At 32.2% G+C, this 13,197-nt stretch overlaps 1 protein-coding gene across 1 annotated transcript; it reads right to left on the bottom strand.

Moving 5' to 3' along the window:
- Positions 1–1,059: 1,059 nt before the first annotated feature.
- LOC116345626 (G protein alpha i subunit) lies at positions 1,060–11,155 on the bottom strand. The gene is made up of 7 exons (XM_031775117.1): positions 10,981–11,155; positions 10,096–10,863; positions 3,813–3,997; positions 3,523–3,644; positions 3,242–3,406; positions 2,554–2,837; positions 1,060–2,458 (listed from the first exon to the last, which is right to left on the bottom strand). Exons 2-7 carry the CDS (start codon positions 10,214–10,216, stop codon positions 2,268–2,270), a joined length of 1,068 nt encoding a protein of 355 aa, XP_031630977.1. The 5' UTR covers positions 10,217–10,863; positions 10,981–11,155; the 3' UTR covers positions 1,060–2,267.
- Positions 11,156–13,197: the final 2,042 nt, after the last annotated feature.

Genomic DNA, 13,197 nt, shown 5'->3' on the forward strand with positions numbered 1-13,197 from the left:
ATGAATATTCTCTTTTTTCGTGTTTTGTTTTTCAAAATAAATTGGCCAAATTGAATGATTTTGGAGGTAGGGATTTGTTTAAGCATAAATTTTACTGATGTCACTGAAATTGTGCTCAAAATGCGAATTCCATTGAAATCTTAAAAATGAACAAAGTACAAAAATATATATGAAAAACATGAAGTTGTGCAAAAATAGATGTGTTCTTGTTGTTAATAAATGGAGTTTGATAAATACGGAAGTATCACCTTTTTATACAATTAAACTAGTACATTTATATATAAACAATTTTGGGAGGGAGTACGACCGTTTCTCTGTGTCATTTTATTAAAAATTGTATATGAATTGTATATTGTGGGGTTGTATTTTGTATATTTCGTTTCTATCGTCTATCGCTGTATTTGAAATTGACAATTTATTGATTCCATTTTTTTTTTGTTTTAGCTCATATCATTTTTTCATATTTTAGCTCATATTTTTGTTTCATGTAAAACTGATTGTTCATCTAAAATAATCTTAGAATCTAATACATTTAGCTAAACATTTACAATTAATTTCATTTTTTTTTTTTAATTTAAAAATACATTCCAGATCGTATTTGTCATCATTTTGCATTTTAAAAACACTTCGATGTGTGTTTGTTCTTAGTCTTGATCTAATTGTATGCATGCACTCCGGAGCCGTACGTGTCATATAAATTAATTTAATTAATTATTCGTTCATTTTGATTCTACTTTACATTTAAAAAAACGACATATTTCTTCATCTTTTTTTCTCATGCTTAAAAATAGACTAATAAATTTGTTTGAATTCGTTCATAACACATGATGAATTTCTTTCTTTCGCTACTTTTGGCCTTTTTTTCTCAATACGTCAATACCTGAACGAAAAGAAAAACATCTCTATTGAATTATTAAAAATATTATGTTGATCGCTTGTTTCATTTTTTTTTATCAATTGTTTCTGTCTGGTGTACAGTATTTTTTTAACATCGATTTCGTTTAAAAACAACTATGTAAGTGGAGTATAAATATATTTATATTAATAAGAATCTGTCTAATATTCTTTTGTTTTTGTTTTTTTTTGTTTAGTGTAAATTTGTGCGTTAAAAAATGTTCTCTTTACTCATTGCATACATGTGTTTTGCGAGTATAAAGATTAGGTGGTTGCTGTGTCCTATTCAAATGATTTATTATAAACAAAATCAATGCAAAATACAAGAAAAGTAGTTTCATTCGCGTCGATGTTGATTTATTTTTTTATGAAAGCAAACATGAACAAATACTCGCCAATCGATTGTTATTTTTTTTTTTTGTCTTAAAAGAAATGATACTTTGATCCCATGGCATATGCAATTAATCTCAAAAAAGGAAGTTTGATTGAGTTTGAGCAAACAAAAATGTATTATTGTTAATATAAATTGAATCTCTTCGTTGCAGTTAGAATCAATAAAAGAGAGTACAAAATAGTTTCTTAATGTCAAGATTGATAAAACAAAAACCTGAATTGTAGCTAATATGTTTTGTGCGTGAAAAATAAATTAGTAATCTATGAAGAAGAAGAAGAATAAGAAGAAGAACAAAATTATATACGAAGAAGTTTTTTTTTCTTCACGAATAGATTCATGACGATAAACGAAAATAGAAAAGAAAAAGATAACTATACATATATTTAGATGTTGTCGTCATATCATTAATACAATTATGTGAATTAATACCAACACAAAAGGAGACAGCAAATAGTTCATGCAATTTGAGATAAAAGTATGTTCGTGTGCGCGTGCCATCGTCAATAAAATATATTTGCGTGAACATTGACAAAATGAAATATGTTTGGACGTTTGTTGGTTGTTTCGATTTTGATTGTTTCGTTGGATAAAATAATATTTGGAATTCAGAGCGAGACTATGCGTTGCGCCAGGCATTGAGCTCTAGTGAATTTGTTCAATTTTTTTTTGACTGGCAATGATTAGCAATTTTTTCTATTTGTCTCTTTTTATAAAAAAATAAGAATGGAACAGACATGCCAATTCGAAATATTATTGTAATTTGGTTAAGTTTTGGTCTGCTTGTGTTAAGTGCTTGTTTCATTCTTTTTCGTTTAATTTTCCCTCTGTAATATTTAATGTATAATTGAAACGGGATACCGTGTCCTATCGATATCTCAATTTTAATTACGATTGATTTTGTTTGTGTTCTTTTTTTCTCTCTCTTGTCTCTTTAAACTAATCGGATAGGTTTGAATGAATATATCATTCATTTTCATGCTTAAAATAAACCACAATCTTTTAAATTGTTTTTGATGATGACATCGGTCACGGCATCGAACACAAATTGAATGTTATTTGTATCGGTGGCACATGTCAAATGTGTATAAATCTCCTTTTGATCTTTCCGCTTATTCAGATTTTCGAATTTCATTCTTATGTAACTAGACGCTTCTTCATATGTATTTGAACCTGTTGGCGGCAGAAAGCGAGAGAGAGAAAGAAAGAAACGTGATTAGTAAATAAAATGTCAACCAATAATAATATTAATTAATTAGCACACATACCGGTATATTCCGGGAAGCATATGGTCAATGGTGAACGTGAAATTTTCTCTTCAAATAAATCTTTTTTGTTCAAAAACAAAATGATTGACGTTTCAACAAACCACTTTGAATTGCATATCGAATCGAATAATTTCATTGATTCAATCATGCGATTCATCTCTTCATCTTCGGCCAATACTAAATCATAACCAGATAATGCCACACAAAAGATGATCGCTGTTACACCTTCAAAACAATGGATCCATTTCTTTCGTTCCGAACGTTGGCCGCCCACATCAAACATTCTAAATTTACAAAAAGAGGGAAAAAAAATGGTAAATCATTTACGAAATTACTGAGTGGAACTTTGTGTTCCTTTTAAATTGCAGACGAGTGTTTACTCCCGAACAGACATTATATTGAGATATTTTCAGCCAGATGAATCAGCTCAGTGAAAACAATAAAAGTGATTATAACCATAACAATCATTTCTATTGTTTTCACTCCATTTCATCCCCTGACGATATCTGGCTGAGCTGATTCATCTGTCTGAAAATATCTCAATATAATGTCTGCTCCCGGATGAGTAATTAATGGCAATGTTTATTAAAAGGAGGATGTCTGCTATAATATGTATTTAGAGTGTATACATTATGCTGAGCAACATAAATATTTCATGAATTTACTTCATTTTCATTGAATTTCTTACTTGAAATGTAGTCCTTTGAAGCTGAAATGCGTTTCAACGATGCCAGTTGTCTTGACTCGAGTTCGTAGCACATCTTGTTGTGTTGGAATGTAATTTGGATGTGATATTCTATCTAATGAGTTTAAGTAATATGCAGCTGAATCGTTTAGTTGATATTCGCGTGATCTAATACGTCAAAAACAAACAAGATGAGAAAAAATAAATAAATAAAATAACCGAATGTTTAAGAGAAAGCTTCGATTTTGATTTCTCAGCAAAAAAAAAATATTATTTTTATTTACCGTGCGAAACATTTCTGCACACCAGGATCGGCCCATAAAATTTTCATCAATGAAACTAACTCATGTGTTAAAACACCTTCTTCGGCTGCTGATGCATATGTGAAAAATTGCCGTGCAATTTCCTGTCGATCAAATTAATTTTCGGTCCAAATAATAAATAAATCGTGTCATTCAATTTCATTGAAAGTTCAGTTTGTGAACGTGTGTTAGTTTTGGATTTGTCATCACAAATAATAAAGTGTGAATGGAAAGTACGTGTTATGTATATAACAGTATAGTGTTATTCTTACCGTTTTGTTGATGTCAGCAAAGTCGATACGTAATTGTCCCATGGCTCGTATTATTGCCATTAAACTTTGTATTGTATTGCTGTAGACAACTGGTCGATATTGTTCACATTCTTCTTGTGAATAGCCGGTTTCGTGTATGATTTTCATCTGTTTTACAATGGTCGATTTTCCCGATTCGCCAGCACCTACACATAATTGAATATGTGGAAGAGAAAGAAAATGAAACACCGTGAACAAATGACATAGATGATGGGGAAAACACACAATTTATGACACAAAGATGACATGCACATTCTATTGATTATTAATCAGCATAGTGCTCTTAATTGCATCAAATTAAATATAATATTCATTTTGCAATGTGCCAATTTACACATTTGATTTATTTATGAATGTAAAGTGACGATAGACCAGGAGTAGACATAGACAATTGAAAAACATGAGACTGTATGATAAACACATTCATAATGAGCATGAATTCAAATTGAATTAAATAATAAAACCTATTGACCCGTCAACATCAACATTTCAGCCTCTCTCTCTCTCTCTCTCTCTCTCTCCTTCCCTCTGTTTTAACTCGTCCAACAATAAAAAAAAAGAAATCAATTTCGATTTTATTCTACATACATTATTTCAATAAATTTATTTTATTTGGCTGTTAAACAGACGTCAGTGACAACTGCAAATGTAGGACAAATGCAAACCAAAGCGTGGTCAATGCATATTATTATATTTTGACTTGAACTAAAAACCAATTTTAATTGTATGGAAAATTTATATTTATTTATATTGATATCAAACGGTGGTCGTGTTCGTTAAGTTTTGAAGTACATACATTTTCTGCTCAATTATCAAGGATTCAAGTGATGATTTGCGGATGGAAAGCGAAGAAAAAAACGTTCATTCTTTTGAAATCGTTAATTATGTTCAAATTCATCATTTTTCGATTACCCCAAATAAGTGCCATGCAAAATTTGCAACAACCAAAAAAAGGCACACGGATTTCAATGCTCGCAAGCAATTTAATATGAAATGAGTAATTTTAGCCGCAGGTAGGTAAAACCATCCAAAATGGATGAAACCACTTTGACATTATTTCTTTAATACACTTTTTTTTCCTTCTTCGCAATTAATATGCGTTTGATTGCTACCATACTGAAATCATGAAATACTACTATAAATGTGTACCTTGAACATCGTCATTAAGTCGAATGAGAACAAAAAAAATTTAGAAAACCGTTTAAAATAAATTATATACCAAATGAAATGTTCGTTCGCTTGTTCCATCATTTTTCAATCATCTTTTTTACAAGCGTTTTATTCGTTTCATTAATGGTGCACGGCAATATTGTCAATTAATCAGCATCAATAATAGCATTTAATTATGGCTTAAATCTCATATGTGTGTAGAAAAAGTCGAGCCAGAGTGAGAGAGAGTTTGGAAGAGACACAGAGAGAATTAATTCAAAGAGAACTTTTGCAAAGTGTTCGTCCAAATGGGCGTGTGTATGTTTTTGTGCGTATAAAATAATTCAATGTTTGCGAATTTTATGTGTATATATATATAAATGTTTATGGGGATTAACAAGAACGGTGCCGCTCATAAAGTAACACTGAAAGCAATGAACATTATACACCGGGTCACCGAAACATATTATATGTATATAGAATTATAGAGTATACGTGAGTTCATATTTCGCACACAATTTGAGAGAGCAATGTTTAGCAAATGAAAGCATTGAATTTGTTTCGTGTCGTGTCGACATCGCTTGAATGGGTCATTTTCGAGACCATTCTATTCATTCAAAATTCATCAGTTGAACACAATGTTATACACTTTAAAGACGAACGCATTGTAATATAAAAGCTAATGAACTACCGAATAATGCTTGTGATGATGATTCTATGTTTCATTTTATTTTCATGTTCTTTTTTTTTTGAAATGGAGACTATTTCAACGAATTGATAATAAAATGCCATTCAAGACTATGAACAGAAAAAAATCTGTTTAAACATAAATATAGTGAGGCAAAAGTGTGAGACAGAGAGAAATTGTTTGTACACAGTCTGCTAACATACTATGCCATCGAAATAAATAGTCGCGCTTTGGGTTCTTATCGGGTGTTGTTGCATTTGGTTATGGTTTTGTTGATCAAATGGTCATATGGTTTTTGTTCAATGTTTGCTTAGAATATTCGATACCCTCGTTCGTTCGTTAGTCTCACTTTTTTTATTGTATCTCCTGCAGTCTAATAGTTAATATCAATGTTTGTTCATGAATCGTATTCTTTTAGAGACAAAATTAAGTGAAACGACATGAGAACACCATCGAAATAAAAGAAAACGAAATGAATTTCAAACATTTATTGACAGTTTTTGTTCGTATATAATCAAAGTTCAGATAAGAATTGAAATCTTACAACAGCGACGATGTCAAGTTGACATTGTCAATGCGTACCAGAAAAAGGAAACTGATCAATTTTTGTCTGCATGCAAAATGGTCACAAAACTGGTTCGCATCCATATAATGGAATAACAATTGACGATAACACAACCAATAAACCGTTTTTGCAAAAGGCAAACACATTTTACCATTGTTTATTAGATCGGTTCAGTTTGTCGAGATACTGGGTGTACGCATATCGGTGGCCGAGCACACAAACATAAATGGAAAAGCATTTCAATAAAAAAAAGAAGGCAACATCACATTTTCGTGTCACATTCGAAATGTGGCATTTTCACCGCATTTTTGTGCGACCGACGACATATACTGCTCTCTCCTTTGTGAGCTACAAAAAACACACACACATATTTTCAGATGATTTGCATGCGAACTGATCGATATAATAATCAATATCTTCTCTATCTCATTTTATTTGTATGTGTGAGAATATTTGCATAAAATCTGTTTGTAATACGAGAACACACTGAACTGAGTACACAGTGAGAATCGATGCGAGCTAAATTGAACTCACTGTATTTTGATTACGATACGCATAATTCGTTATTTTTTTCATCGCTTTAACCGATTAGGGTAGTGTCGCAATGGAACCAGTTTTTTTTTCATATGTCGTTTTTCATTAGTTTTCGAATCAGTCAACAGCCACCTTGTAATTATATATCAACTATGCTGTTTGACGTATGTGGTCGCATTGTCAAATGTTTGCTATCTTATTTTTTATTTTCTATCTCGATCTCACTCTTTCGCTCTCGTTTAATCTTTGGTTTTGTTCCTTTGTACGGCACCGACCTCGCTCATCACATGAAAGGCATCACGCACAATGTGCTAAAAACTAGCAGAAAAAAAAACAATAACAAAGCAACAATATCTCATCTCTCGTCGGATAGAAAGCACACACAGGAAGTTTTATTTTTGCTGTTCAAATGTACAAACACAGCAGTTCCAAGAAAATTATGAGTTTTAGCTCGACAACGACATGAGATATCAAAACGCATGCAAACTCGCTTTCCTTTTACATCTTCTCTCACTGCGTCGTCATTGTCTCTTTTGCGTGTTTGTGTGCTGATTTTTTGCTTCTTCGTCTTTTTCATTGCTGGAAATTTTTTTTATTCATTTGAATTTGTTTTTTTCTTCTTCTTTTGCTCTATAATTTAATTAACTATCAATGTGAACATTGCATTGTTTATTCTCGCACATTGGCTCCGGCGTTAACTTTAAAAGGTGCGGAGTTAAATAAATAAATCACTCTCGAAAAAATGAAAAGAAGAAATCTATTGACATGGTGAGAAGCGGCCAAATGGCGTTCAACAAAATTCAAGAATGAAAAATAGAATTTCTTTATGAATTGAACAAGCGACCATCAAGCTTTCTTAAAAGCCAACAATAATTTATCTCTCTCTCAATAGCATTCCCACTTAACATGAGTCAAACAATATATACATGGGTGTGTGAGTGTGCAAAGTATCTGTTTGTCGTGTGCTGAAAATAATATTTAAATCGGTATGCGGTCACACTTTACGTATGACACAAGAACAATTGGCAGCATTTTTATAATAGAGAATTGTAATCAGGTTTCAAGTATTGCTGCTTAATAAAAATGAAATGATTTGCTATGATTCATTCGCTTAAATATGAACAATAAACAAGTCATCAATTATGACAGATTCTCTTTCCGTTTGTTTGAATGCGCGCACCGCCAATCAATGAATATCAGTTTTGCACACAATCGAATCGCAAATGATTACAATATAAAAAATACGAAGAAGAAGAAAAGGCGAACGAATATAAAGGCAAGACACAGAGAAATCAAAGACTTGCACACAATCAAAGCGAATAAATAAAATAAAGATTTGAGGAAATGAATCTTATGCATTAGACTTCAATATTAATGGCCATTGAAATTGCAGATTTGATTCTCTGTTTCAATCGGCATAAATTATATGGTGAAATGTTATATGAAATTGCAATTACTATATGTGCATGGTAAAAACCATGAGTAAATAACAAATTAAAACAAAAACGCTGTGCCGGAGTTTTTCCATTTCATTTGAGCTAGATTGTTGAATGAAGATGAGCCGATATTTTCAGTAGTTCGTATAACCATCAAGCGTTGTAATGAGAGTGTGCAAACATCGATGCAAAGTTAAAAAACGAAATAAGAAAACAGAAACAACAACAAAAAAGCACAACAATACACGGCCGGTAACAACCAACATCAACAACATTCATTCAGAGCTTCGTTCAGCGCTACAACCGAAATAATACCAGCACAACTGAACGCAAATAGGTACAACACTGGCAATAGTGAGTGAGCAAAACAGACAGAGAGAAAGAGAGAAAGAGAGGAAAGAAACAACTACACCGACAAATGATAAAGTAGTCGAAGAAAATGCATAAAACTTACTCATATTTAATTTATAACATGAAAAGTGAACTAATAACCAAATGGTTATAATGAACATGCTGTAAACGCATTCACCAGCACATACAAAGAGAGACATTTAGGAAAGAAAAAGCAACACTCAAATAAACGCATGTAACGTATATAAAAACCCAAGTGTATGTAAACGGCGTGTTCTCGACGGAATTTTCTCTGTAAACCAAAATATGAAATCTGTTTTATGAACACAGAGATATTTGCATGTACGAAGTTCTCTGTCTCTTTCTCTGTCTCTATCTTCCTATCTCGCTCCCTCCTTCAATCTCTCTGTCTCACTTGATAAATGCGTGTTTGTTTTGTACGTGCGCTTGTATGCGTACGACCGAATGAGTTTGAATGCTTGTTAAACGAATTCAACGTTTGCATCGAAATGAACATTTAATTATGAGCAGCAAATATCTATGTTAAATTCCTTGTTGAACACGAGTTGAAAATGCATTTGATGATGCTTTTATTATTTGTTTAATATGTTGGTGTTGTTATTTAGTTTTTTTTTCTTTCTTTCTTTCTCTTCACTTCATAACTTTCGCTAGTCAACAATATTTTAGGCGGAGAAAAATGAATACAACACAGAAATGAACGAGCGAAAGAAATACGCCGAATAACAATGGGTTACAGAATAAGAAGAAATTATATATTTTAAATGCATTCAACAATTTACCATCAAAATGAATATATGTAAAAGAAAACTAGAGAAATAGATTGGTAAGAAAACGGCCAATGCAAATCGCTGGATGACAAATTGGCAAAGCGTAAAGAACATACGTTTATTTATTGTTTGAAATTTAGAATTTTGATGCATCGTTTGATGTGGTAAGATTCCATCACCAACTACAAAGTGCACACTGATTTTTGTTACGGAATTTTATGCATTTTAACTTTAACAACAACATTCCGAAACAAAATGCAAAGCAAATGAACTGAATATTTGAATGGCGACAATAATAACAACGACGTCGACGACGTCGACAACGACAAATGTAAAACAATTTACGTTCGGCATTTATCTTTTAACCTCAGACATTCCATAGGTCAAAATTACCTCAATTCAAACTATATGCCATGTACTACTAGTAGCTAGCTCGATTGCATCGAATAGATAAAGTAGTGAAATGAGCCCGAGGAAAATAAGATCAATGCGCTATATTTGATGTATTTTGCAACGTTTTCTAGTCTGTCACATTTTTTTCTTTATATTTTTCAAGAAAGATCGAGAGCAAATGAGAATGTGACGTTATTGTTGATGATGATGAAAAGAAAAGATGAATCTTTGTAAAGCATCTCACGAGCAAGTGAATGTGCGCGAAATTGAATGAGTTCTTAAGCATTTCTCTGTCTCTCTATGAATATGTAATCACTTTTTTTTGTTGTTGTATACATACCCAAAAGCAATAGTTTCACTTCAGATGCTGCTCTTTCGCCATCGGCACGCAATGCCCTGTCAATGTTTTTCGACCGTTCTATCGCCTCTTTATCTCTTGATGCACTCACTGCACAGCCCATTTTGATTCGTTCTTATTTCTTTCTTTCTCCCTCGATGTATGTTGTTTATTTTGTCGATATAATTTCTCTTTTGTTTTCACGTCACTTTGATTTTTTTTTGTATTTTCGATTCGATTTCGTTTCCGCCGTTTAGCTTCTATCTCGTTTTATATTTTCTTCTCTTTTTCTTTCTCTTCGATTGCTTTATTTTGTTTTCAATTTGATTTAAAACACTCACGCACACTTATTAATTACGACACAATGAGAAGCCAAGAAACAAAATGCAACAAAATAAAAACACGATGCTCACTTTCCCGTCGATGTTGATTCCACTAATATAATGCCAAACTTACGATACATATAATGAACGAACAAAAAAATATATATATATCTTTTTATATGACACTTGTTGCACTACTAAATTTAGCAAATTCAATGGAAATCAAACAATTTTTTTTGGTTTCAATTCGTCACCAGTAAATTTGAAATGTTGCTGTGAGATTTTTAATTTCTACTTCTCTGCGTTGCATGTATATATGGGCTGATTTGTTCTGGACAGGGAAAACATTCGTTACAAATGTTGTGTAGCCGAGTATTTTTTTTATTCTGAATCATCGACAATCGGAATGACAATACATGGAATGTACGAATGCGCTCATGTATACGAACTGAAAACGGAGAAATACGGTTAAAACATGGAGAGCACACACAACAACACGAATTTCATTTATTTTACAGTAAAATCACACACAACGATACCGTATCGCCCCACGCTTTCTACTCACATTATTTCACTGTGCGGTGATTTGATGTGACCTTTTTTTCAAATTCATAAAATCGATGCGATTTTAATTAAAAATTTGAATGCAAAATTTCAAACAAATGAACGCTTATTTCGAGAAAATTCGTTGTAAATTCAAAATACATCGACAACCAAAAATGACTTCACTGTAGCCACAAATATTGTTTACTATGAAGTTGTATACAAGAGATTATGTTCTAATATTTGTTTTGTGCGTAATTCATTTAGGGTTATCCGATGCCAAACGAAATTGAAGATTTTGTTCATTTTGACTATTTTGAAAAAAGGTTTCAAATAAATTTATTGAACATTTGAACGCTTAAAAAACATATTGTAAATTTTAGAGTTTTTGTATGCGTAATTAAAAGCGAACATTCATTTGCGTTATGAACGATTCACTCTGTTCAACAGAGTCGGTTGTTAGTTGCATTTGGATAGGTTCAGTAGTTGACTCGGCGAATTTTAATCTAAACACGGTAGTGACATCTATATGAAAATAGAACAATTCCAATTGCCGCTCTTTTGAAGTTCAAAAAAGATGTTAATAAAAAAATATTTGCCTATTTCATTTCATTAGAGAGATGTCTCCTTCTTTCAAAATCTAAACCCAGTTCAATGTTGAGGAAATAAAAAAAAAAGAAAATAATGAGAATAGAATGTTCTATCTTAATGAAGAGCTCTTTTGGAATTTTATGTTGCCATTGGTGGTGTTATGACGATTTTATGCAAACATTGTGTTTGTTTAAATAACGATTTGATCGAGTAATTTTACCTCATTCGTTGTTCATTCATGATCGCAATAAATTTGCTTCACTTACGATTGTTTATAAGAGGCAAAGCGAAGCTTTGCTAATTACTCGTTCTTTCAATATTTAATTTAACGACCGAAAAACTAAAATTACTTGCTTTGTAAACAAATCAAAAAGGATGAGCTAAACGGACAAAATTTATGAATTAAACAATTCTATTTTTGGATATCGCAAAAGTTTAAATTTAGGAAAGTGAAAGAAAAAGAAAATCATGTAAACGAAAGCATAATTTTCTATCCACTTTCAAATCAGTCGTAAATTTGAGATTTCGCCAAACAAATAGGTTTTGGCTATTGACATTGATCGGATTTGTGTTCTGATTTTTACAAAATCGTGTTAGAAAATATGCCTTTGCACTGTCGGTCATCAATTTATGATGAATCAATTTGAATTGACGCATGTGTTACATGTTAGAGGACGCAAGTGACGACATATTCCATCAAAATTGAAAATAAAACACGACTTTTGTATGAAATAAACCGTCAAATATTCCGCCTAAGGACCACCCATTTTCTTATAAAAATTGAAACGAATGAAGAAAAAAGTTTTGACGAAAAAAAAGTCGAAGAGAAGAAAAAAAAATCCTTGTGTAAACACATGAAAAATAAAAGTAAAATTTGTTGAAGGGAAAAAAAGGGAATGCGATTGTAAAAGTGAAACTACTGACTTTACCGCATCAGCTATTAAGAGATGCGAGAGACACAGAGGCGGAAAAAAAGACAGTACAGTGAAGGCAAAGTTGAACAAGTGCATGGCATACACAAGTCTACAAAGAAAAACCAATGCATCAGTAGCGATGTCAGTGCATCATGTGTTTTCGACCCGCTGCGCCACCGATCACACAAAGGCACAATTCGACCGTTTAATCTAACGGCGAATGCAAGCCGATTTAATTGCCATTGCCTTCAATTATGACTGTATCATGTGCATTCGTAATAAATTCTTTGTAGCATATTGCTGCCGCTTGCCTCTATTTGTTTTTTCTCTTGCTACAACTCCTTGCCTCTGAACTGATTTTTTTCATCTCTCCTTCAATTCTTCAACAGATTTTTTTTTCACTCTCGTTTGACTCGTTCATGACTTCATGTGTTGTTGTTTCGATGCTGTCTATTTTGCTGCCATCATATCATCATGTTTTATTGGGATCGAACCTACACTACTAGAACACTATTTATACAAAAAAAGCAACAACGTATTAAAACAGCAATAAATGCGGTAGTTTAGATCACAGGCACCTTCACTCCATGTATCATTCGGATCGGTTCACGTTTTTTTTTTTCTATATTTCTTTTTCTTCAAGCTCATTTTGGTTTGTCTCGTTCATTTTCGCTTTTCAATAAAAGAACACATCATCGCAATGTCGATGATGATACAATGAGTGAAAAACTTTA

The sequence above is a fragment of the Contarinia nasturtii genome, unplaced genomic scaffold (assembly GCF_009176525.2).
Source record: "Contarinia nasturtii isolate CC-2019 unplaced genomic scaffold, AAFC_CNas_1.1 Cnas_scaffold_1371, whole genome shotgun sequence".
Taxonomy (NCBI): domain Eukaryota; kingdom Metazoa; phylum Arthropoda; class Insecta; order Diptera; family Cecidomyiidae; genus Contarinia; species Contarinia nasturtii.

Coding starts and splice junctions, on each gene's coding strand:
- LOC116345626 (XM_031775117.1), bottom strand. CDS start 10,216: ATGGGCTGTGCAGTGAGTGCATCAAGAGATAAAGAGGCGATAGAACGG. Junction 2,838..3,241: donor TTCAAAGGACTACATTTCAA/GTAAGAAATTCA, acceptor TTGTAAATTTAG/AATGTTTGATGTGGGCGGCC. Junction 2,459..2,553: donor ATGCTTCCCGGAATATACCG/GTATGTGTGCTA, acceptor TGCCGCCAACAG/GTTCAAATACATATGAAGAA.